The 27,078-nt window shown below is 37.8% G+C and overlaps 2 protein-coding genes across 8 annotated transcripts in view; both read left to right on the forward strand.

Annotated features, from left to right (window-relative positions):
• LOC143723235 (nucleoside hydrolase) overlaps positions 1-27,078 on the forward strand; it is a 337,001-nt gene that overhangs the window by 289,623 nt on the left and 20,300 nt on the right. The window lies entirely within an intron of this gene.
• Positions 828-27,078, forward strand: part of inpp4aa (inositol polyphosphate-4-phosphatase type I Aa) — a 30,603-nt gene continuing 4,352 nt past the window's right edge. Inside the window, exons 1-23 of one of the 7 annotated variants that reach the window (XM_077216156.1) lie at positions 828-963; positions 9,488-9,699; positions 10,354-10,398; positions 10,964-11,082; positions 14,049-14,165; positions 14,246-14,325; positions 14,439-14,547; positions 15,547-15,637; positions 16,872-17,019; positions 19,328-19,458; positions 19,589-19,693; positions 19,776-19,884; positions 20,967-20,984; positions 21,336-21,522; positions 22,498-22,716; positions 22,808-22,949; positions 23,043-23,114; positions 24,128-24,157; positions 24,262-24,434; positions 25,238-25,361; positions 25,459-25,726; positions 25,862-25,959; positions 26,470-26,582. In XM_077216156.1, coding sequence (XP_077072271.1) covers positions 9,600-9,699; positions 10,354-10,398; positions 10,964-11,082; positions 14,049-14,165; positions 14,246-14,325; positions 14,439-14,547; positions 15,547-15,637; positions 16,872-17,019; positions 19,328-19,458; positions 19,589-19,693; positions 19,776-19,884; positions 20,967-20,984; positions 21,336-21,522; positions 22,498-22,716; positions 22,808-22,949; positions 23,043-23,114; positions 24,128-24,157; positions 24,262-24,434; positions 25,238-25,361; positions 25,459-25,726; positions 25,862-25,959; positions 26,470-26,582 — 2,598 coding nt within the window. In that variant the 5' untranslated portion in view covers positions 828-963; positions 9,488-9,599. Of the gene's footprint in view, positions 964-9,487; positions 9,700-10,353; positions 10,399-10,963; positions 11,083-14,048; positions 14,166-14,245; positions 14,345-14,438; positions 14,548-15,546; positions 15,638-16,871; positions 17,020-19,327; positions 19,459-19,588; positions 19,694-19,775; positions 19,885-20,966; positions 20,985-21,335; positions 21,523-22,497; positions 22,717-22,807; positions 23,115-24,127; positions 24,158-24,261; positions 24,435-25,237; positions 25,362-25,458; positions 25,727-25,861; positions 25,960-26,469; positions 26,583-27,078 lie in introns of those variants that run through there. The other 6 variants (XM_077216154.1, XM_077216158.1, XM_077216157.1 and 3 more) reach the window with 6 other exon arrangements.

Here is a 27,078-nt window from a genome sequence, read left to right on the forward strand (position 1 = left end):
CATATTGTAAAGGGATCTTGAGTTTGTAGAAAGGCGCTATAATTATTTGTATTATTATTATTATTATTATCATGTCCTGTTTTATCAGAAAGTCATATTTTGCTTAGGAACCCTGTAACATTTTCTTGAGATGTTGATTTATGACAAACAATTTGAAAATTAGTCAGATTTAAATGATAGTTACAAAATATTATCATACTTCCATAAGAGTGCTAAATTAATGTCAGTCATTTTTAAGTACCAAGTAAAAGGTTGTTGTCATGGTGAAACCTCCATATTTGGTATCACTGAAAATCCCTGAATGAGCCCTTTACATGACAGTCTACTCCAGGGGTCTCCAACCCTGCTCCTGGAGAGCTACTGTCCTGCTGACTTTAGCTCCAACCCCAATTAGACACACATGTACCACATAATCAAGCTGTTCAGGGTTACTTGATAAATATACAGGCAAGTGTGTTGGAACAGGATTGGAACTGAAGTCTGCAGGACAGTAGCTCTCCAGGAGCAGGGTTGGAGATCCCTGGTCTACTCTATTCGACTATAAAGTCTATTCCTGGGTCCCAGGAGGATCATGTAAATTCCACCTCATCCAGCTGCAGTTCTATGAGAACAGCTAGGCTGTAACCACCAGATGGGTGTCAAGGTCTTCCGACAACGCGCTCGTTTAGGTCTCAATATATATATCGAAAACATTTCCATGAAGCGTTCTTTAAATACAGGTAGCCGAATAAACAATTAATAATACACTATTTCCACATCTTATAAAGAAATCTTATTTTGGCTCACCGTATTTGTGAACGAGGCGGAGTTTTAACAGCAACATCTCTGACGTAATACGTGGTGACGTCACGGCAGGGCGAGTCCACAATGCAGAGCAAGTGAACGAATTGCGGAGATCGCCGTGTATCAAAACACTGATCTGCATACTACCTTAAAATCATGAAGCATATCGGTGACTGAAACGTAAGTGATCACTTCTGCCTTTTTTTAACGCTGGTAATGTTTGCAGTCCGTGTCTAGTATAGTGGTTAAACGCTTGGAAGGAAGCGATAAAGAAAAGGGAATCGATTTTCTTTTGATATGCACAAAGTCCGTAATATGGCAGAAATTGGGCGAGAGTGATATTAGCAGGTCGAGTGGTGTATTTTGAAATGTTTTATTATAAAGCGTATTAAAAGGCATAACGGAGGACGCAATCGTTCATTCAGTCGTCATCACTCTTTATTATTCCGTCATGAGAGCAGTTCAAATGTTGTCATCTTCTGCTGCAGAACCTTTGTTACGTTGTTTAAATGTGCTCTAATAATGTTCCTGGAGGTAAAAAAAATCAGATGGGTCATACATTGTCTGTTGACATTATTTACAAGGTTGCTTGAACACATTATGGATTGAAACCTAGATCCAATTAGCCTACTATTTCCATAAAATTCCGGAATTATTTTCTTGACGTTCACGTTTACGACTTCTGTCAGTGCAGACGCAACACTGTACTAAAATACTCGGACAACGTTTTCTATACAACGGTGACACAATTATCGTTATTAAAAACTACAACACGACACATACAGGCAGCGTACATTCCCGTTACTGAAGAATGACTCGGTTGAGCCGGTTCTCCGTAGTGAATCAAAACAAACCGCGCGACCAGTGTTGTACGATTCCTAAACGAATGTTTTCATCTGAGACGGTTGTCCTTAGTGAATCAAAACAAATAGCGCTACCAGTGTTGTATGATTCCTAAACGAATGAGTCGTTTGTGTCGGTTCTTTTTAGTGAATCAAAACAAACAGCGCGAACAGTGTTGTAGGATTCCTTAATGAATGACTTGTTTGATTCGATATTTTTGAAGAAATTATTCAATAATTATTTTTGAATGAGTTGCTTCTGAATCATTCTGAACTGTTAGTACTGAATAGACCTACATCTGACATAGTAGGCCTAACGTTACTAGAGTTCTGTAATCAGTGGTATTTTATAAAAATGAATGAATTAAATATGTTGCCAACTATTTTGTTTTAGTATTTGAATTTTATATTTAGGAACAATTTCAAAGGCTTGCATTTATGCCACTTGTAAAATATCTGAGAGAAGATTTGGTGTAAACACCTTTTGCAAGAATTGTATTACATTTATTTATTGTAAAATGAAATCTAAAATGATCTTATCACTTAGCCCTTGATCCCTATAAAACACAAGCTTTACGTAGAGAGCCAGGCCCCAGTTACAGGTAACATAACTGGTTGCAGAATCTCTTTGATAGCTGTGATATGACTTGATTCATTGTCAACCCTTTGTCACAATCATAAAGAATGAAAATAAAAAAATGTGTGATAGTGTCACCTTTTATGTTAAAGTCCGTATAGTTTTTTCTCCATTGTAAAATACAAGGGCCTCAGGGCTGTCTCCTTCCTCAAAACATTTTCTATTTGTTCCTTATGATTGTCTTTTTCAATTGTGACCTGCTCTGGTTGTTGTTACATATAAAGGTTCACTGTTCTTTAATGTTTTTAGTACCTGGATTAATGGCACTATTGATTGGTGGATATGCCAAAGACTCACATGCTGTACCTATGCAACAGTTCACAAAAGCCTTCCAGTGAGAGATCTGGGTTACTAATGCAAAGATTAGTTTCTCAGTCCTATACTTAGTGGATTCCCTAGTGAATTATTTATGTATTTATTTTTATTTTGCTGTGTGAAAAGGATGTAAATTTATGATTGATCTGGGAAGAAGAAGAATTCTAGAAAGTGAAAACTGTTAATGAAAAGCCTGGCACTTTGTTTCTGTTCTAACAGAACATTTTGCTTCAAATAAACTGATCAGGCTAATAGTTTATTTCACCATTTCTAAAAACAAAAATATACATCCAAGAGGTACTCACTGACCTTTACAGAGACAAATGTTGTGTAGGTTTAAAACAAATTATCCTTTTTTCTGTCTGACCAGTGTCACGATGGTCCATGAACCTTAAGTTCATGGATATTCTATTGGCAAGACAGTTTCTGCCAATGGCAGGTGTTTTACTGTCATTCTGCCAATTCATGCATGAAACACAAATACAGAACATATGTTACTGTATGTCTCCTCTTTGCCCTTCTGCACTTGTTATGATTTCTTCACACCATTCAGCTGTGTGCCATGAGACAGACAGTAACAGACTGGCTGCTCTTTCTTAAGAGAACCAGGATTTTCCTCAGCCAGATTAAATGATGTAAGGTCTAGAGATGAAAAGAGAGCATGGATAATCATGTTTTCACCCAGACGATGACTCATCACTAAAAGGAAATGACTGCTTATTATGATTGTGAAAGCTTTAATTACACAGTTTGATATGAATCCAATCAAAACAGGGATAAAATGGCAAAACTTTGAGTATTTGGTATACGCACAATTAAGGGTTGATTTTTTATTTTTAGTCTTTGCTTGAATGAAATTATTAGAGACTTAAAGGTATAGTTCACCCAAAAATGAAATGAAAACTAATTATTTGCTCCAGTCCTAATAATTTGACTGCCATGTCACATTTGTTTATTGCACACATGAGAACCACTAGCATTTGGCAATGATGTAAAACATGGCGCAGAAGGTTGGGGCTAAAATGTCAGATTAAAATTTTAGTCTGTTCAATATATAATGTACAGAGTTCAGAAGACTTATGCATGAGTCATATGGACCACTGTGTTTTGGAGCTTGACATTTCACTATGGCCATGTTCAGACTGCCTAACAAATTAAATCAAAAATTGTTTTCAAATCTGATTCAAACAACATTTTGGAAGTGGTTTGAAATGCGATTTCAATCAGATCTTTACAGACTGTGCATCTCAGTCTGGACGTGCTGGCTGCTCAAATTGGATTTCAAACTGTCTTTTGTGTCACTCTTAACGCGGCACACAACAAGCGTCAAAACTGGTGGTTAAAATGGTTACTTATGTCCAAAAATGTGGGCATTTTCCTGTGCGATGGAGATCTGCACCTTATTTCCTGCATCCGTTTTGAAAGCCTCGTCACATACGTATTCCTATGTCAATACTAAAGCAACCCATGCAGATAGGTTGGTTATGTCAGGAGTCTGGACACACAAATCTTATTTGATCACTTGCAATTGCAATTATTAGTGCTGACATTCTGCCTGAAAAGATCTGATGTGAGAAAAAGAAAAAAAAAAAACAATTTGCCTGCAGTCACATTGCCTAAGAATTGTTTTTGTGTGGCAAAGAGCTGTATAAAGATTGTTTAAAATATTTTTTTTCATACCCCATGTAAATAACAAAAGCATACAGGTTTGAATTGGCATAAGGGTGATTAGGCCTAGATATTAACCGAATTTTCATTTTGGATGAAATATTCCTATTAAAGATGCCATGTTTGATCATATAAAGACTTCGTTCTTCTGTATGAAAATTTAGAGATTCACCATTTCATTAAGAAAAGCATCCATTCTTTTTCTCTGCAAAACAAAAATGGGTAAAAGCCAAAGGCGAAACTTCCGGTAAGATTTTTAAATGATTTTAAAAGAAGTCTCGTATGATCGATGTGTTTATTTGATCCAACATACAGTAAAAACAGTTATATTGTGAAATATTATTACAATTTAAAATATATTTTTCTATTTTAGCATATTTCGAAATGAAATTTAGTCCTGTGATGGCAAAGCTGAATTTTCAGCATCATTACTCCAGTCTTCAGTGTCACATGATCCCTCAGAAATCATTATAATATGCTGATTTGCCGCTCAAGAAACTTTTCAAATTATTATCAGTGTTGAAAACAGTTTCATGCACCTGTGCTGAAAAAAAAAAATTCAAACAACAAACTTTTGAACGGCGTGACATGGATTAGTTTATTTATACACAGGCCCACATGCACATAAAGTGCTGTTCATGCAGACACATTCTCACGCATGGATTCATTTCCTCTATATGTTTATCATGCACATAAGAACTGTGCATAAATAGAAACAAGGCTCAGTTATTGGCCTATTCTTATAATGAATGTTTTCTTTTACAAGTAATTTTGTGGCATGGTTTCACATTACATTGCTGTGTCAATGATACACAAATCAATATTTGTATAGTCCAGGGCAGAATTTCCACTCAACCTCAAAGTGTAAATGTCTGCTGGCTTTTTCTAACTTAACCCTGACTAAATGTTATTAGGCCTCAAGAAAATTCATCTCACTCTAATCTGTGTTTAGACTTGAAAGATGTATACTGTATAAAACGCCTTCACTGACTGTACCGCCTCCTGTGCAGTATTGCCTGCCTCTGTTCCTCTTTTAGTTTCAGAGATGCCAAAACTGTTTTCCATTTCATAATTACATCCCACCTAGATCTCTTTTCATTGAAACATTTTGGCAAAAAAAAACAACAACAACAAAAAAACAAAGGACACGATATGTCCAGCACTCTTTTGATATTCTTTCTTTTTGTTTCATTTCCAGTTTCCTGTCATGGATTTTGAATACAAGAAACAGGTTCTCTTAATGTGTACTTGCAGAGTTGCATTCCATGAAGACCATGAGACCGTGGGGAGTCCCACAGTGCCAGTTGACATTTTAGGTTTCAAGAAGGTGCTCACGAGTGCTATGTTTGCAGCCACTTTGCACCACGTTGTTAACAAGTTGACAGGGTTGAAACCTCTGCCTTATTGCAACATAGGTATTGATTATTAGGCCTGAATATGCAGGTCTGTATGTATACACATGTGCTGAGGTAACAGTTCAACAGAAATGCTCTGCTTATTGACTGTCCCAGAAAGCTCAACTGAAGAGAAAGTCACTCACACTTCCTGATTAAGAAAAAGGTCAGGATGTGGTTGTGAGAGGAGGTGGACTGTGTGGCAGACTGAGAACTGACAGTTTAGCACGAGACAGCTTGCGTATGATGTTCTGTATGCTTAGGCATAGTTGTGTTTGGTCCATCACCCCTTGTTCAGAAAAAAATAACTCTTTTCAAACAGGTCTTGATGTGTGTAAGTGGTTTGAGATGAATACATTGCACAAAATTGTCCAGAAGAAAAAGAAGAGAAATGAATATCACTCTTCAGATCGTTGAATACTCAAACGTGAGTTGTCTTTTTCCCAGCATCATGAGCACAACTGGCACAAGCAATGTGCCGTGATGAGGCAGAAATAAATTGCACTCCCTTTATTATTATCTACATTCGAAGTGTCCATGACATTGAGCTTTCAGTTGATTGACACCTGTCTTTATTTCTGACGCTGCACTATTCCTGCCACTTTATTTTCTGTCTGAAATGTAATATGTTTGCCTACAAACATAAAATGTTATTTATTTATTTAATCATGAATTTAAAATAATGTATAGCCTACACTAAATTTCATAAATCGGTATACGATTTCTTAATGTTTTTGAACGAAGTCTCTTATGCTCACCAAGGCTGCATTTATTTGATAAAAAAATTAAAATAAAATGATGCAAAACATCCCTGGTCCTGTCCAGGGTGTTAATGCCTGGAAATACTTTCACATGGCTCTGTTTTTGAATCAATGGCTTCTTCTGTACCAATCTCCTGCACAAAGCTCAAGATATGGCTGACCTGTGATCTAGTTCCCTTTAAAGTGGGCTTCTCTGTGACTTCTCCCACAAGTCATCTCCATTATTACACAAAGAGCTTAGAGAAACTTCTTTGAAGCAGTGTTGGTTGTAACTTCCACTTCCTGGTAATTGAACCAACAGTGCTCGCTGGGGCATCCAAACACTTTTTATGCTCAGTCAGATCTGATGTAAACGCTTTCTTTAACAAACGCCAAGCCACATATCGCCTGTGATTTACTCATCATTATATAATTAAATCGTAAAGGGTCTGTATTTTTTTAATTAAATTTGTCACTACAGCGGTATGGACATACTTTATAGCAAATACACAACACACACATTCAGCGTAAAGTTATACCCCATGAGTTGTGTGATAGAAATATTTCATGTAATGGGTATAGAGAAATGCAGACTATGGATGCTCAGGTCAAAGACCATACAGTTACTAAAAGCCATACAAAAAGTGCTTAACACGGTAGAACTAACAGTCATAGGATTAGCTTAGATCATTACAAACCAATCACCAGAACAAATCACAGTGAAGAAAACTTGAGTGACATTGATTTTTACTCAACTGTATGATTTAAATGTAGGGCCTACATGTATCTTTCTATTCAGGAGACTCACTTGGTTGTTGTGACCAGTGATCTCCTGGCTGTGAATAAAACTGAATTTCTGGAAAGAACAACTTGGGAGTCGTGTCAGATATATGATGCGCAGCTGAGGAATAGAAGTACTAATGATCAAAAAACAACAAAAGAACTCAAGTGAGTTAGTGATAGTAGCTTCTTGACGGGACACCGTCAACATACTTCAGGGAAGTATTGTATTGTATTCAAGTATTCAGGGAATTACCTCGAGTCAGATTTAGTAGGTTATATTCGTATTGAGAATTTCCCTGACGGTTGCATCATAATTCAGCCTTTAACAATAGGTTATGTTTGCACGGTGGTCATTTCTTATTTTGGTGAAATTCATGTAAAAGGGAACCTGCTTAAGAAGCTGCTTCCACTGCTACTGCAGAACTGTCACTGCCACCTGGCAGGCTCACAAAATACGTCTTTGTCTCAGAAAATGTAATCCTTCCCTATAGAAAAAAAACCCTGCTACCACTGTGGTCTGTAAGATTTTAAAATGTTTTTGAAAAAATGCTCATAAAAATCCTATGCTCATAAAAATCTTTACTGGGGATTATTATGAGAGTAATGGGGATTAGCGTTGTCACAGCACCAAAGCACCAGTTGTCTGTATACCAGTAAAGTTGTGGTTCTCTGTACCAAAGCAGAAACTGGCCCTACTTTAAAAGTATTTGTCCCATTTTTGTCTCATCCATTTCTGATTCAGTTGCACATTTAAATATGGTTGTCAATCCAGAAACTTTGCTGTGTATTTAGCATTAGCAGCATGACTAACTAAACTTTCCAGATTGTGAATGGGTAATAAAACAGAAAGCATGAGAAGAGCCTTACCTTTATAATAACTTAGGCTGTCAATCTCTAAAGCCAAGCTCTCTGAATTTAGCATGCAAAAACTTCCGTTATAATAAAGAAATTAATTGTACAATGTATTTATATCATGGTTACAATGAAAGAATTAGCAAGCACGCGGCTCATGTTGAACAAAACAAAACATTGTGCGATTTCAGCGGAGCTAAGCGGATTCTGACTAACTTACTGATTAGCACTTCTGATTGGCCATTGCATTGCGCTCACATGCTCAATAGATTCGATTGTGATTGGATACAATGTTCAACGCTTGTAAAAAACATGCTGTAAATAGAAACCTTTGGCGCTCAGAGAGCACTCACACAAAGACGAACGAGAACGTTTAAAAGTAGCGTCTATCAGTGGGTACCGAACATACCCAGTAGGTACTACCAGTACTGCAGAAAGGCTGGTACCGTCAACTTTTTTTTTTTTTGACTAACTGTCACTGGTAGTGGTAGATCATTATTTTGATCAATTTGATGCTTCCTTACTGATTAAAAGTACTGTATTAATTTCTTTAAAAAAAAATCTTACTGACCTCAAACATTTGAAAGGTAGTGTGTAATTTGAAAGAATAACCTCATTATGATTTAACCTCAATCTTTTTGTGAAAATCATCATCACCCAGTTCCATTCTTCACTCCATAAACCTATTTTTTCATATTGTAAGTAGAAGAGGCAGCGTGTCTGTTAAATGTGTGTGTTGTGCTGTGAGTGATTCAGATGAGTGACTACAGCAAAAGCCTCAGGGTGAGAGACATTTAATTAGCATCAACAAACTTCTCAACACATTCACTGTCATCTGTTCTTCCATGTATTTCCATATTATCATTATCCATTTGGCCTAACTACTTTTTAGACATAACCTAAACATGCATAAAGTCTGAATGAGGCTTGAGAATGAAAGTGCTGAGATTGGTGGTTGAAATGTCAATGCTAATATGAGTGTCTGAGGTAATTATGAATCCTTCTGCCACAGTTTATGGAGGCGGGAGATGACTATTCTGATGATGGCCATTTCTATTCTTGATTGCTGTTGATTCACATTATGATATGGTTCACATTATGTGATGTTTTGTGTCATTTGAACCATGCGTGACCCTCATTAAGCTATATAAATTGATGGCCTGAAGCTAACAGCATCTTGTTTGTGAAACATTTCCTTTTAGTCATGAATTATCCAGTCAAAAACTTAAAACAATTCTCTGGCACTGACTCTCTCTGATTGCAGGTCTATCATTGTGTTCAATTATAAATGCCCTCCTATGAAATTGCATAAATGATGCAGACATACATAATGTCTTGAGATCCAGGACAAGTCTCATTCTTTAGTTGCCTCAGGTTAACCGCCTCAGGTTCGCTGGCTCTTTAGTCTCCAGACAGTTGGTGACACAAATATTGACTCATCCTTTTTTGTCCCCTTTTTTCTTTTACTTTTAGATTCAAAACTTTTAGACTGAACCAGAGCCTGGATTACTGTAAAGTACTGTACCTGCAACATAAAGTGGGAGTGTAAGGGGTAATCCTATTGGTCACTGTAGTTGGCTGCAAGATGGCGGGAAGAGAGCGCAGTCCACGCCACAGGCCATGGTCTGTGTACCGGGCCAACACCTTTGACTTGTCATCTGAGATGATGGGTTTAGCGCTAGCAGGTGAGCAGTTATAAGCTTTTTGGCACTTTACCTTTTGAGGTTTTGGACAATAACTCGATTAAAGAAAGATTTTAATCATCAAATATTTAGGAATCAGGAAAAAAACACTGGAGAAAACCACATACCAGCAAACGTTAATGAGAACCGACAGAGGCTGAGGGAGAACACAGGGTATAGATATACATGAGACAAACAAAGGACTTTATCAAGATAATTAAATACACACAGCTGAACCAAATAAACTAATGAAGTCGGTAACCATGGAAACAAAGGAGTGACACAAACTGAACAAATGCAAAAAGAAAGTCCAAAAACAAACTGGAATGTAACAATATGATCTTCTGAGGTAATAATTAGCATGCCACAGATGCTCTAAAGATCTTAAAGAGACAGTACACACAAAAAATTAAAATCCTTTCATCATTTAATGACCTTCAAAGTTGTTCCAAACCTGTATGACGTTTTTTTTCTTCTGTGGAACACAACAACAAGATATTTTGAAGAATGTTGGCAACTAAACTGGTTTGGTTACCATTGACTTCATTTTAAAATCTCTGGGTTTTTTTTTTTTGTTTGTTTGACAAAATAAATCATTTGCTAACCAACTAATAAAAAGACTATGGAAATTCTGTGTTGTATTTCACATGTGTTTAGGAAACAGTCAGGATCCTGATGAGCCAGTGCTTGAGTTCAGTCTAGGTGAGTAACAGCAGTTCAGTCAATCATAAAGTGATTACGGTGCAGCGTTACCAAAGTGAAGTTCTTTTCAGTAATACAAGCCACCAAAGCAGATATCCACTCATTCAGGAGATGTGTGCACATCTGCATCCAGGGAAGAGTCCATCTCCTCATATTCTTCCTCCTTTTTTGCCTTCCTACGCTAATATGCATCCTACTGTATTTGTGTAGGAAATAAACTGTTTATCAGTCATACGTCTTAGTTCACATGCAATAAACATTCATGCAGCTTATCTACAGGCTGTTAAATCAAATATTTCCATTGTGCTAGAAGCACTGGGTTTTGTCTGATTTTAGCTGTACTCTCTGACAGTTATATTACTTTTTCCATGATGAAACATCATGTAGATTACAATTAGCCACCTAGCGTTATTTGAAATTTTTTATGTGCCGTATTTCACTGTTCATCGCAAGACTCAGATAATTGCTGGATCTGGATTGTAATGCTACTGTGAGTACAATCTCAACTAAATCACTTCACTTCTTTCATGATTAACTTACTGAATTGTTGTCCTTCTTTTCCCAGCATGCAGTGAGCTGGTCACTCCATCACTGGACCGTAAGCCCAGTAGCTTTGTAGCAGTGAGTTGCACCACCCCTCCACAGGCATTTTGGACCAAACATGCACAGACTGAAATTATAGAGGTGAGGATGGATTCGTGGAGACGTGCTAGAAAAACTACCATGATATACCTTGTTTTAATTCTTTGGATTTCATTTCAAACAATATGACATGGTATAGCCATCTGATCTGGTCGATGTTAGTCAGATGGCTTATTTCTGTGAGTGGTTGTCAACCAGAATATGCTGAAATACATTTTAAATGCAATTTTACTTTTTTATTGAGAGATATATGCTGCATCTGAAATTGCACAATGTATGTTAAATAATAAACTGTTAAAATAGTATGTTCTGTATAGTATGAATGTGTGTAGTATGAATGAAATTCAGACGTACTACATCCATCATGTTGTCACTGTCATGTGACCTGCAGCATCAGTTGTGTTATTCACAAATCCTCTCCCGCGGCCTCATGGGATAGTAAAGTATGCATCGGTTGCGCACTACAGAATCTTGCCGGTCATGCGGGTACCTTTCGTCTACTTTTTTATGAATACAATGAATTCAGACATATCAATCGCTCACATACTGTTCTTCGGATGCAGGGATTGAGTGACAACTGATATTTATATGCAATTTATTTATTTAAGTCGTTTGCTATAGTGTTATTATATATATCATTGATTTACATCACAAAGTTATCAGAATTTCATCTTACTTTTTGGTCTTATAAATATCAGCAACTTCTGCCAAACTGTATATTTTTGCACTGTTTGGGCCTCTAAATAAAACTGATGTGTTTTTTCCTCCTCAAGTATGAGCTCCATATTCTCCTATATCTTACTATATGAGCCATAAAAGGCATATTTATATTATTATTATCATATTTTATTTTGTCTAAAGGATTAACAACAATTTCTGACTATACACCCACCTAAAGGATTATTAGGAACACCTGTACAATTTCTCATTAATGCAATTATCTAATCAACCAATCACATGGCAGTTGCTTCAATGCATTTAGGGGTGTGCCCCTAACCCTCCTGGTCAAGACAATCTCCTGAACTCCAAACTGAATGTCAGAATGGGAAAGAAAGGTGATTTAAGCAATTTTGAGCGTGGCATGGTTGTTGGTGCCAGACGGACCGGTCTGAGTATTTCACAATTTGCTCAGTTACTGGGATTTTCACGCACAACCATTTCTAGGGTTTACAAAGAATGGTGTGAAAAGGGAAAAACATCCAGTATGCGGCAGTCCTGTGGGCGAAAATGCCTTGTTGATGCCAGAGGTCATAGGAGAATGGACCGACTGATTCAAGCTGATAGAAGAGCACCTTTGACTGAAATAACCACTCGTTACAACCGAGGTATGCAGCAAAGCATTTGTGAAGCCACAAGACGCACAACCTTGAGGCGGATGGGCTACAACAGCAGAAGACCCCACCGGGTACCACTCATCTCCACTACAAATAGGAAAAAGAGGCTACAATTTGCAAGAGCTCACCAAAATTGGACAGTTGCAGACTGGAAAAATGTTGCCTGGTCTGATGAGTCTCGATTTCTGTTGAGACATTCAGATGGTAGAGTCAGAATTTGGCGTAAACAGAATGAGAACATGGATCCATCATGCCTGGTTACCACTGTGCAGGCTGTTGGTGCTGGTGTAATGGTGTGGGGGATGTTTTCTTGGCACACTTTAGGCCCCTTAGTGCCAATTGGGCATCGTTTAAATGCCACGGCCTACCTGAGCATTGTTTCTGACCATGTCCATCCCTTTATGGCCACCATGTACCCATCCTCTGATGGCTACATCCAGCAGGATAATGCACCATGTCACAAAGCTTGAATCATTTCAAATTGGTTTCTTGGACATGACCATGAGTTCACTGTACTAAAATGGCCCCCACAGTCACCAGATCTCAACCCAATAGAGCATCTTTGGGATGTGGTGGAACGGGAGCTTCGTGCCCTGGATGTGCGTCCCACAAATCTCCATCAACTGCAAGATGCTATCCTTTAAATATGGCCCAACATTTCTTAAGAATGCTTTCAGCACCTTGTTGAATCAATGCCACATAGAATTAAGGCAGTTCTGAAGGCGAAAGGGGTCAAACACAGTATTAGTATGGTGTTCCTAATAATCCTTTAGGTGAGTGTAATATACTACGATTTTTCTTACTATAATTTCTTATGTCAGGCTTTACAGGATTAAGATAATCTATTGGGAATGGTTACACTTTATTTGAAGGTGTCGTTCTTACAGTGCAATAATGCATTGAAGTACTAAGTAATAATAGCTAACTACATGTAGTTAATTTAGGGTTAGGGTTTGGTTTATGGTTAGTTGCGTGTAATTATGCATCATTTATATGTATTACTATAGTAACTACATTAAACGTGTAACATGGACACTGTAAAATAAAGTGTTACCAATATAATCTCCGAACAAACTGAAAGATTGTGTATTTTCAGTCATCTTTAGTCAAATGCATTGACATCGTGACTGTGCTTCTGAATGCAGTCAACTCTATCTGTGTCTGTAAAGGTGTGAACCAAATGGCCCATAGAAACTAATAGGTGTGAATGACAAGGAAACAGCATTTCTCAGAGAAGTTTGCAGGGTAGATCAATCTCATGTGGCAGTTCACTGTTGTTTGTAGCCCTTTTGTATTCATGTATAAAATTCTTCTCACAGACAAGACTTTGGGTTAAGATTCTTTGAAGGACGACATGCTAAGATCGCTGCTGAAGAACTGCTACACTACAACAAACCTTCAATAAATGACTCTTCCCCTAAAGAACTCTGGTCAAAAATGAGAGAAATCTAATACACTGACAAGCCCCCAAACAAACGCTCAGCCAAATATAGTGAAATTGAACAAAACCAATAAAAAGCTTGGGCATTTATGGAAATGATGTGTTTCGCATGTGTTTAAGAAACAGTTTTATCTCGAGGATGTTTGCTGCTAAAATCCATCTTTGGTGTGAAATTGGCCCTATAAAGCCTGAAAGTATCAGATTTTGGATTTCCTACTTTATTTGTTTCTCAGGGCACCAGCAATCCAATCTTCTTGAGCAGTATTGCCTTCTTCCAGGACTCTCTGATTACCCAGCAGACTCAAATCAAACTGTCTGTCTACGATGTGAAGGACCGCTCACAGGGGACTGTAAGAAAGAAAAAACATTATTCTTAATATTCTGCATCTGTTTTGCTCAGCCTCATAAACTGGACTCTCTGTTTTATTAGATGTACCTGCTCGGTTCGGCTATGTTTACAGTAAAAGAGCTGCTTCAAGACAAACACCACAGGCTACACCTCACACTGCGGTATGTGAGAAAAATATAGGTACAAAGCTAATATGTAATCCCATAGCATAACATTAGTAGGAATTCCCAGAAATATAGTCTGACGGGTGTTTGTGTGCGTTTCGCTGGCTCAGATCAGCAGAGAGTGAGCGGATGGGTAACATCACCATCATCGCATGGCAGATGGAGGAGAGAAGAGACCAGCGAGCTCCTCTGGCACGTTCAGACACAGTGAATGGCAGGGTGAGTGCTTGCTTACACAGGTCTTCACACTATACATTAGTGGTCTATTGATGTGAGTTTTCAAGTGGCCGGTGTCCAAAATCTATATTTAAAGAGCAGGGTGGCTGATGGCTGATTTGATAATTATATATATGTCCACTGGCAAGACTTTCAGTTGTTGTTTTTTAGCAGTGTCATGAAGGTTATTTAAAACTATACAAATTTTTTTTAAAATTAAAATAAAATACACATATTCGATAAATATTTAAACGAAAAATAGAAAAGTTGAAATAAAATAAAATATTAATACTAAAATTAAAAATAAATAAAAGTTAAATATATAAATAAAAAATAATAAAAACCATAATCACCTAAAAAATGACTAAAACTAAAATTAAAGTTAAAACTGAAATTTAAAAACAATAATTAATAAATATATTAGTACTGTATATATAAATATTACTAAAATCACACTGGGGACTACACTACTGTTAAAGGGATATTTCACCCAAAACATTTTTATTCTGTCATTAATTGCTCACTCACATGTCGTTCCAAGCTGTAAGACATTCGTTCATCTTCGGAACACAATTAAGATCTTTTTAATGAAATCTGAGAGCTTCCTGTCCCTCAGTTGACTGCTACACAACTACCACTTTATATAAAATTCAATATGTTCATCCAATAAAGCAATCGAGTCTCTTCAGAAAATTTGGACTAAACCGCTCAATTCATATGGATTCGTTTTATGGTCTTTTTATGAAGCATCAAAGTGGTATTTGCTTAGCTGTCAATGGAGGGACAGAAAGCTCTCAGATTTCATCAAAAAGATCTTCATTTGTGTTCTGAAGATGAACGAAAGTCTTACGGGTTTGGAACGACATGAGGGTGAGTATTTAATGATGGAATTTTCATTTTTGGGTGAACTATCCCTTTAAGGAGCCATACGTCTTTATTTAATTCTGTAAATCTGTGTCTGATGACAAATCTTCAATATAATTATTTTCATGTTTCTCACAGATGGTGTTACCGGTGGATGAAAGTCTGACCGAATCTATGGGAGTAAAAGCAAAATCTGCCTCCTTATGTAAAGACAGTCTTTTAAAGGCAGGTGAGTGTCTAATTTAGATGTTTATATACTGTACAAAACCTCTGCATTTGTATTTCTTAATTATTGCAGCCACATTCCTTCTGGAGGCAGCGGTTTATTTCGAAATGTGCCCCTCATAACTGAATCAATGGGCCATAGCGTTCACTTCCTGCTGTGAAGATACATGAATGCCACAGGCATGACAGCTGTGAAAGAGGTTCGGAAAACGGTTCCTGCATCCATTAAAGAAACACAAGACCAGTTATTTATAGAGTGTTAAATATTGGATGTGAATAGATTATAAAGACTATAATTAGATTAGGATTCCCTTAAAGAAATACTAGTGCTTTGAGGAAGCAAAATTTTTTTTAGGCCTATTTAAGTTTTAAGTTAAGGCTTTAGTTCTGCATAAGTAAAATGCTGTATTATCTTGTTTTCAGTTACTGCACGCAAGAATCAACAGTAGTCATGTTGCAGTGTAAATGCAACTCTGAATGATTAGATACAATCTACCGTTCAAAAGTTTGGGGATTTTTATGATTTTAATGAAGATTCTAAAAAATAATCTCTTACGCTCACCAAGGCTGGATTTATTTGATCAAAAATAAAGTAAAAACATAATGTTGTGAAATATTTTTTTTCCATTTAAAATAAGTGTTATCTATTTTAATATATTTTAAAATGTAATTTATTCCTGTGATGGCAAGGATGAATTGTCATTATCATTACTCCAGTCTTCAGTGTTACATGATCCCTCAGAAATCATTCTAATATGCTGATTTGATGCTCAAGAAACATTTTTTTTTATTATTACCAATGCTGCTTAAGATGTTTGTGGAAACTTATTTAAAATAGAAATAATTTATGATATAAGTCTTTAGTATCACGTTTGATCAATTTGAATTCATCCTTGCTGAATAAAACTATTAATTTCTTTAAAAAAAAAAAAAATCGTAATGACCCCAAACTTTTGAACGGAATATGCAAGACAATACCACTTACAATTCAATATGAAAATATAATGTCAAAACTTCATCGATGCCGATTACACTTGATTAAAGAATTGTATTTCAAACTAATGATTTCAAGAAGTAGTATACATATATATATATATATATATGCAAGTACACAATGCTTACAATCATTGCAGTTACAATGATTTCAGTCTATGCAGTAAAATGCTGGACAAAAAATTATAGCATTTCTTTTCCATGCATTTCAAAGCTGCATACAATGATTGATTGATTGATTGCAGTGTTTGGAGGCACTATTTCACGGATGTACCGATTTCCCACCACGGATGGAAATCACCTGCGTGTGCTGGAGCAGATGGCAGAGAGCGTGCTTTCCCTGCACATACCAAGACAGTTCGCCAAACTACTGCTGGAGGAAGATGCTGCCAGGTAAACCCAATTCACAGTTAGTGCTCATGCTCATAAATAATCTTTTGAGTTCTTTTGAAGAATCAGTCAAGACTTTCATTTGTGCAGCGCATTGCAGTAATGTGGCATTAGCATGTCATCAGCTTCTAACTAACCATATTTCCATTACACGAGAGTAGGTGTTAAAACTTCATGCTGATTTGTACACGGCTTTCGCCAAGATAATCACCAACTAAGACGTAGCTTTACAGTAACCTATGCTTCTCCATCCATTTACGCTTCTTTCCATCTGGTGACGTGAATCTCCTTCTGTCTGGTGTTAATAGCTGCAGTGTATTGTGCGTCAGCACACACAATGGCTGCACCCACAGTGCGGTCCCCCAATAACAACCCTCTGGATTGAGCGGAGTAGGGAACATCTCTAGGGTCTTCAAGTGGGCACCTTCCGTCCTCAGTGTTTTGTCGACTAGCCCATGACACCTCAAGAGGGCTCGACAGTGACTCTGGCGTCCCAGAGTCACCCCCCTCCGTCCCCCACTCAACTCAGCCCAGCTTACTGACCTTTACATCCCTCCTGCTGCTGAGACCTAACCATAATCTCACAATCTCTCCGCAACCCAACCATACGCACCAACCCGTTTGACTAAGGCTGTCGAGCCCCACTGGTGCGTTAATATGCAGTTTCAGTGGCAACGGTTCCGTATGGCATACCACCTACCACAAAACACAATATCTGCCCAACCACCCGTCATTCACACAATATACACAGGAACGTAATGACTGTAAATACTATACAACCTATACAAATAAACCAACAGTTGCTGCTGTGGCCTAACCACAATCTCATAATCTCTCCGCAACCCAACCAAACGCACCAACCCGTTTCACTATGGCTGTCGAGCCCCACTGGTGCGTTAATATGTAGTTTCAGTGGCAACGGTTCCGTATGGCATACCACCTACCGCAAAACACAATATCTGCCCAACCACCTGTCATTCACGCAATATACACAGGAACGTAATGACTGTAAATACTATACAACCTATACAAATAAACCAAAAGACTCTTCAAGTTTTCAAGAAATCTACGAAACCGTAGCATGGCGGCCTGTACACAGCCAGCTAGTCTCAACCACAGCCAGTTGCTGCTCCTTTCTGCTGCTTCAGATAAGTTCTTTACTGTACGACGCAACTCTTGGCCACTGAATCCGACATCTCTTCGGAACCGGGTTGTAGAGTGTGCCACAAAACCTCAACAACCCACTTCCACTGGATAAACCTGGACTCTCCATCCTCGCTGTTCTGCTTCAGTGGCCAGATGAGCATACCGCAGTTTCTTCCTCTCATATGCCTCATCTACCGCATCCTCCTATGGCACTGTTAACTCTATCAGTTGAACAATGCGTGCTGATCCAGACCACAAAACAATATCTGGTCGTAGGTTAGTGGTGGCAATCTCAGGTGGAAAAATAAGCCGTTGATCAAGATCAGCCAGCATCTTCCAGTCCCTAGCAGCTTCCAGTTGTCCTGGGCGAGAATTGGTGTTAGCACCTTTTCTTGGTGGTTGCTCGCCTGGGCGGAGGAATATTGTCTTCTGCGTGTAATGTTTTGCTAGAACAGGCGGCAACTTATTGGTCATACTACGCTTGCCTTCCAATGCTAAAGCCAAACAACGCAATACTTGGCCATGGCGCCAAGTAAACCTTCCCTGGGCTAAGAGCCACCTTACATGCTGTCAAAATGTGCCTTAATGTGGCAGGTGATGAACACAAAGGACAAGAGGGATCCTCTCCTACCCAGAGGTTTAGGTTCTGCGGTGATGGGAGAACATCATATGTTGACCTAATAAGGAAACTGATCCTACTCTCTTCCATTGACCAAAGGTCTTGCCAGCCCATTTTGCGTTGTTCCACACTCTCCCATCTCATCCACTCTCCCTGCTTGGCCTGGGAAATGGCCTTTATACATCTCATCCTCTCCTCCTGCTTTCGCACCTCGTTGACTACCAGCTTCCTCCTTTGAGCTGGGCCTGCCTTGTGCCATTTAGGAGGAGCTAAACTCAGCCCAAAACCCCCTCTTCCATGCTGTACCTGTCCCACGATATCCCTTATTTGAAGGTCAGCCTTTGCCTCTACTACAGATTTCTTTGCTGACCACTTTCTACCAGTTTTTACCACAGAGGCGGCCTCCCTTACACATTTGTCGCGTGACTGTGCTAAAGTCATTTCCAGTCTGACCTGTACTCGTACAATACTCAAACACCATGAATGTTTATCGTATTTCTAAATGAGAATATATAATGTTGTTGTACATTTTCTATCTGCACTCAGGGTTTGTGAGCTAGAAGAGTTGGGTGAGTTGTCCCCCTGCTGGGAGAATCTGAGGAGACAGATCATCACTCAGTACCAGACTATCATCCTCACCTATCAGGAGACTCTCAGTAATCTACACGAATACAAGGGTAAGTTTGGTGGCACCTATTTAACCAGAAAGATTTCATGCGTAAGGCCGCAGTTACAGAGGAAGAGATAATGAATGGGGACTTCAACATTGTATTATTTATCTGGTTCCTCTCACCTACTATCCTGCAGGTCCTTCCTTCAAATCTAGCACTCTGAAAGGAGAGAAAAAACTAGAGTTCATGTCTACAAACCTCCACGTTCAGAGGATGAGAGTGCATGGCGAGTCTGGCTACGGTGAGATGGTCAATATGTGCATTTCATAACAGGCATTTTTCAGTGGAGGGCCGGTCTTTACGTAACGTACATCTTTGAACAGATCGCACATATGACGTGGTGACCACAGGGGCTCCTGCGGCGCATCATCAGGGCTTTAAGGGCAGTGGACTGAGGAAACTTATTCAGAAATTTGAGGAAGCCAAAAAGCAGTAAGACCTTTTATTAAAAAGTCTAAGTGAAAAATATTAATTTTTTTTGTGTTGCTCTGCTAGGTTTTTGGCTTTTTTATTGTGTTAAGACCTGTTCACACCAAGGTTCTAAAAATCTTTCTTAACCCTTAAATGCATGAATGTTTTGCCAATCATAATTTCATATTTGGATCTTTAGCGACCCGTATCTATATCTAACACGGATGAATGAATCTCTACCTGTTGCGATAATATAAAACTCTCCTGATAGTAGAGTAACAATTCCAGAAGAATAAAATAAAGCACATTTTGTTCCCTTTTGGAGCTTGGAAGGGTTCAGCTTGAGCAGATGTTTTATATCATCATCACTGAGGACGTCAGAGCGCATTTCCCTGTACATTCAGCATCTGGCTCATATTCACGATCCCAAACAGAATCTCAAACTTAAAACTATAATTTTCAAAATCTTCAAAATCAATATTTTGATCGCTCACAGCTTCTTCACCAGATCCACCATCAAGTGACAGTGACACTAATATTTGATTGAAATGCACATATTCAGTCATTAAAGATTCAATTATTGTTGTGCAGAAAAAAATATACTTGCACTGTTACACACTTGGCTCTTTAGCAATTTTTTTTAATGGGAAACAGGGAAAAAAAATATTGTTGCATTGTTTATAATCACTTGATTGGGGAATACTAAGAAGTTTGATGTCGAACAGGGTTAATAAAATAAAAAAAGGCAGAGTCCACACCACAACTATAATGATAACAGCATAGAGAAACAATGTCATTGGAATTATTAATTTGAACTCAGCATTTAAAGCAGCAGACGACAAAATTGCAGTGCCTGCTTAGACTTAACAGACCTATATCATCCATTGGTGTGGATGCTAATATTGTTATCATTACAGTTATTGTTCTTGGTGTGAATGGGCCTTAATTCTTTTAGTGTGAGGGACTTATAATGCATATATATATATATATATATATATATATATATATGTGTGTGTGTGTGTGTGTGTTGCTGTTTTATTTCACACTTATTACGTGACTGCGATTGTAATCAGTTGCCCTTATGTTGTTTGCTTTCTGATCAGTGCGAATGAGGGTGAAGGGTGAGTTTCAGGGTTGTTGACTGTTTTCCTGTCATTTTCACATGTGATGGTATTTCATCCTGTTTTTGATCAGTCAGCGTCGAGTCCTTTACTTCCATTACATCTGAAGGATCTTACTTGTTTGCACCAACATTTGTAATGATGATGTGCTAGCACAAAACTGCTTTCCTACTCCATCCGATCGTGTGCACTTTGTGTTTGTGTACGTCTTCTGTGTGTTCTTGAATATCACACCATCTCATTTGCAGTATAGTCCTCTTGGTCACAGCTTGCGCAGCTGAACAAGTGATGACTAATGGGGAATCGGAGACTGTGTTGTTGTTTTGTTTTGAATGCTCTGTCTCGTTTCAGTGCTATGGAGTCAGCTCCACTCTCAATGCGATACCAGCCACAGGATGTGGTGAAAGCTAAAGAAATCATTTCCCATATCAACACTCTAAAGACGCAGGTCAGCTACTACACTGAGCGGCTGTCCCGCGCTGCCAAAGAACGCTCAACCAATGCACTGGAGAGGACTCTCGCTATCCTGACAGAAAAGGTGAGAGGCTTTTGCATGGACCACGTACTGTTTACTGACCGTCTAATGCATATTGCACCCAAGAGCAGGCTGAAATCGCCAGTTCGCATCTGATTGGCTGGCTTTACGCAACTTAATAAGGGCACAAATAGCCCTTATTAAGGTAAGTATAAAAATATAAGTACGACTCTCGAGACATAGTCTGAGTTTTGCCTGAGGCCCGTAAACTAGCTATTAAATTAGTTAAAACACCTCACACCACAGGAAAATCCGATAAAATATTCTATAGAACCATCAAGATAATCCGATAATCGGACTTTACCTAGGATGGACGGAAAGGGAGAAATCGCTCCAAAATCATCCCGGATATCTTGTAGTCTGCGGCGGCCTTTATCTCTATTATTCACTAATTCAATTTCTATTAACTTTAATGTTAGATATTATTACAACTATATTATTGTGGTATAATATATTTCAGATTAACCCACCTCTAAATGGTACAGAAAATAAAACCAACTTTTGGTTGGTCATTTTATATGTCAATCTTGTCTGGGTGGGTGGCTCTTCTCAAGACATTTTATAATGTTTAACGGATCTGTAGTTCTTGTGCAGTCAATTATGAATATTTCTGAACATTTTTAATATATATATACAGAGAGAGAGAGATAAAAAAAATAGTATATATATATATATATATATATATATTTATTTATTATTCTTTTTTTATTTAATGCCAATTTATTTTTAAAATTGTCTTTTGGAAAGTCCTAGAAATGCTTTTGTGGATTTTTTTAATTGTTTTTGCTATTGGACCAAAAGGGAAAGCAAGTAGTAGTTTTCATTCAGCATTATAGGAATTTACCCAACTATGATGACTTCTGCTTCTGAGAACTATTGTAGCTATTATGTAATGTTTCTCGTGCTCAACAGATCTTCCAAGTAAAAGCTTTTAAGATCCACTTAATGAGTACGTGCAATGTCTGTGCTGTCCCTCAGACACGGCAGCTGGTGACAGTGTGTGACAGTAAGCTGCTAACTACAGCTATCCAGGCACTGAGTGCTGCGCGCCCGGAGTTCATCGCATCCAGAGGCTCTCTGTCCACCCATGACACTGAGCGTGTGGTCCTGAGGAACGATCAAGGCTCTCCACAGGCCAAATGGAGCGGGAAGGGGAACAGAGCATCCATGAATTTAAACTGGCAGGAGGAGGAGTGGGTAAGGTCATTCAGAGATACCTTCATGATTTGACTTAGAAATAATGCAGAATCTGAAATATGTCCTCTGTAATATTCGCTTTCTCCTTCAGGAAAAGATCTGGCAAAATGTGGATAAGAGTCTGGAGTGTGTTATCCGCTGTGTGGACAGGCTGCTGACGAGAGAACGGTTGCAGAGCGACAGCAGTGAAGACGTCTTCCTGTCTGACCAACAGGCCGACACTAGCAAGAGAGGTAGCCAGGGCAATGCATTCTGGATCAACCCTGGTGACAGGCTCTTGTCCCCTTCCCCCTCCACCGCCCTGACCTCATCACAACCTCTTTCAGATCAGTCCTCTTCACCATCCTCATCACCCTTACTGAACCCTGCATGTCCATCCAGTCCTAACACTCACTCCTGTAGGTTACAGCCTGTTTTAAGTTTTCTTTTAATTCCTTTTAAAAACTGCTCAAATACCACAGATGCTTTCAGTTTTACATCCTCTTTTAGTGGCACATGTGATAATGCTGCATTCGAGACATTTCTACTTGATTTCTACTTGAACTTCAAACAATCGAAGTGGAAAAAGAACACTTTAGCATAATTTTAAAAGAGTACATATTACATAAATAATATACCTAATTATCTAAGAATATAGTTAAGTGGGAACTGAATGTTATGTTTTTAACACTCAATTGCATGCTTTTTGGATTTAAATGAAAAGTATTATCGTGTAAATTTATATTAAATGTAATTAGCTGAACTTTAGAGTGCTTTTTTGAGTAGGGCTCAAGTTGTACTCCTAAATTTACTTGACACGTATTTATGGTAAACATATGTCATTTCTATTTAAACTATTTCTATTTTCTATTTCTATTTGTGTCATGTATTTAAATATATTTGTAATTACACATTTGTAATGATAAAGTACATTTAAAATATATTAACAATAAATTGAATATTGAAGTATGCAATGTTAGCATTTGTTCTGCGGGTGCATGATCATCAGCAGAGAGGAACTTTGACTCATTCAAATCTTTTATTTGCTTCAAAAAATATTGTTTATTTTGTAACTTTTTATATCCCTTTGGGTGTCACCATATTTATGTGACATCTGCATCTTCGCAAAATTATGGATTTCTAAATTTGCACTATTTTAAGTAGTAAATTAATTTCCAGCATTTACCGTGTTGAATGGAATGCAGCATAATACATGGTTGTTGCTTATATTGGGATATATACTGTATATGTCTATGCTAACAACCCTAAAACGACATCACAAGATTCATGTACAGTGTTCGCATAGTGTTGGCTTTTTTTTCTTTTTCTATTTTAACTGATTAATGTATTAAATTATAATATTAAAATAATTAGTATTACCATAGTTGTCTTTAACAACACTTATTCTCTCTCTATCCTACCGGTACTTTAGATAGTCCCAGTGTTGAGGGGTCCTCACCTGGTAAGCCTCTCAATGCAAATCATTTTTACCATCTGCAACTATATATGTGGGCTGTCCAGTTTTATGTCTGTTCCTGATGTTAGCTGTGTGTTTAATGGCTCTAGGTGAATGGAGTGATGCTCTGTATCCCCTCCTGACCACTCTGAACGAGTGTGTAGCCATGATGAGCGACAAAGCCAAGAAGTCCATGGTGTTTCTACTGATGCAAGACAGCGCTCCCACTATCGCCATGAGTTTGTCACTACAGTACCGCAGAGATGTGGTGTTCTGTCAGACAGTTAGTACAAGATATATTAAAGAGATACACAACATCATTTTATTGAGAGTCAGATGACCCGCATGAAATGTGCTCCGTAGAAAGTTCCAATTACTTTTATAGAAATGTGACCCCTTTTCATATATAAAATTCTGTGAAATTAATTCTGTTAAATTGTTAAAAATACATAAAGTCATTCTGTCAGGGCCTGCCCATACTGAAAAATGATACCCATGATAAAAATTGATACGATTTTGTTACTTTATATTTTCTATTTAGTATTTGTCCTATTTATTTTTTATGTATATTTTTGCATTGTCCCAAAATGTTTTTTAAGATTGGAAATGTATTTTCCTGCCAATTTTAAGTACATTTTGTGATGTATTTTGTAATATATTAAACCTTTAAATTTAAGGCTTAAACTAAATATATTTTCAATATATTTGCATAAATATAGCTAAATATATTATATTTGATACTGTGGTCAGGCTTTTTTTTTTTTTTTTGGCCATATGGATGTTTGTCCCATAATGCATTAGTTTTACCAGGATTGGCAGTGATGGCATAATCATTGCGACTTTCTGAAAAATTCTGGGGGGAAAAACTGCATTGTGAGATATAAATTAGAAATTGCAAGAAAAAAGCCAGAATTGTGAAATAAAAAGTTGCAATTCCGTAAAAAATTGGTCCTACTTTCAGAGTACTCTAAAAATATAACTTTATAAATGCAATAATGCTGCATTGTCCAGTGTACAGACATTTCCCCAGCTGACTGTAAATTAGCATTTCATATCTATTCTAATAAAATGCATTTTCCTCTGTAGCTGACGGCATTGATCTGTGGATTTGTGATAAAGCTGAGGAACTGTCTAAGTGACAGTGGCTTCCTCAGACAACTCCACACCATCGGATTATTGGTCCAGTTTGAGGGTCTCCTGAGCACCTATGGTAAACCTACAAGCATTTTTCAATCCAGCTTTCACATTCAGCTTATTTATGTATGGTGGTAAATGTATCTGAAAATGTATCTTCTTTCGTCTCAAAGGGGAGGAACTCTCCATGCTGGAAGACATGAGCGTAGGCGTCATGGACCTTCGGAATGTCACCTTTAAAGTTACACAGGCAACCTCCAGCTTCAGCCCCGACATGCTCCCTGTCATCACGGGCAACAGAGATGGGTTTAACGTGCGTGTTCCTTTACCGGGGGTGATGTTTGATGCGTTGCCACGGGAGATACAAAATGGGATGCTGTTGCGTGTTCAACCAGTGTTGTTCAATGTAGGAATCAATGAGCAACAAACGCTAGCGGAAAAGTAAGTGTAGTGAAATCTACCCGCCTCGGGTAGATTTTGAACAAGTTCATGAAATATGAATGTATTTATTCATTGTACATTCTGTATAAAAATATTTATACAGCATTGATATATTTTGTTTATATCATTATTAAGGTTTGGAGACACTTCGCTGCAGGAAGTAGTGAACATGGAGAGTCTAGCTCGTCTTACATCCTATTATGACCAGTTTAAAGAAGTGCTGCCTGAAGACTGTGAGTCCTGAACACTCATTTTTAATACACTGACTGACCTATACCGCTTTTGTGAAGAAGTACGCTTTAGCATACTTTAAAAAAAGGGGATTTGTTACAGATATATAATATACTTTCAAATAATATACTTAAGAGTGAACTGATTGTAATGTTTTCAGACAATTAATTGCATGTTAAATTAAATGAAAGAGTTTTATAGTTTGAGTGAACCACTCAATTTGTACTTATATACTTTATTATGTAATATGTAGTCTTTGAAATATGGTTAAAGTGAACTGTCGAATGTACTGACAAGCATTTATGGTAAACTAAAATATACCTTAATGTCATTATATTGCATGTCATGTATTTAAATATATTTGTAACTAATTACACATGATTTGTAATGATGAAGTTGCAATTTAATACATTTAAAATATATTAACTAGTCTTTTTCCCATGTCCCTTTATGAAAGAAAGTTAGTAGATGTTTTCTGTCAGTCCTAACAAGTTAATTGTCTCCATCCATAGGTCTCCCCCGCTCTCGCAGTCAAAACTGTGTGCCTGAGCTACTCAAATTCCTCAGTCAAAATGTCAATGCCAGGAAGAGCAAGAATGTGGACATCCTGTTGCAGGCAGCAGAGGTACAGCAATCCACCATTACTATTGTTCTTTTGTGTTCTTGTGAGGTCTGTTCACACCACCAATACTGTTCGGCACAAAAATGCACACAATTTATCAGACCAATGAGTGAATGACAGCAGGCGGGTTGAATGAAAATGTAGATTTACTCTCCGACAGTAGATGGCAATTTTAGAAGAGCAGAAATACTCCAGTTAACCCACTAGTACACAAAGCGTATGGTCTGCGTCCGAAATCTCATACTTCCCTATATAGTAGATGAAAAACAGTATGTGACAAATAAAGCCTATCCTAATTCACAGTACTAAAAAAAAACGAGTAGGCAAAAAGTACCCAGATAACCTACTACTTCTGGTGAGTTTCTGAAGTGTGCATACGATCATGCCCGCGGTAAGTTGGCTGAACGTCTGATGCATATGGCACACAAAATTGTAAACACTTCAGGAGTTTCGAAGTCGTCATCCGATTGGTTGAATTCTACAGGATTTCCAGGAGATG

Source organism: Siphateles boraxobius, unplaced genomic scaffold (assembly GCF_051911475.1).
Source record: "Siphateles boraxobius isolate OS27281-9 unplaced genomic scaffold, OSU_SipBor_1 7, whole genome shotgun sequence".
Lineage (NCBI taxonomy): Eukaryota > Metazoa > Chordata > Actinopteri > Cypriniformes > Leuciscidae > Siphateles > Siphateles boraxobius.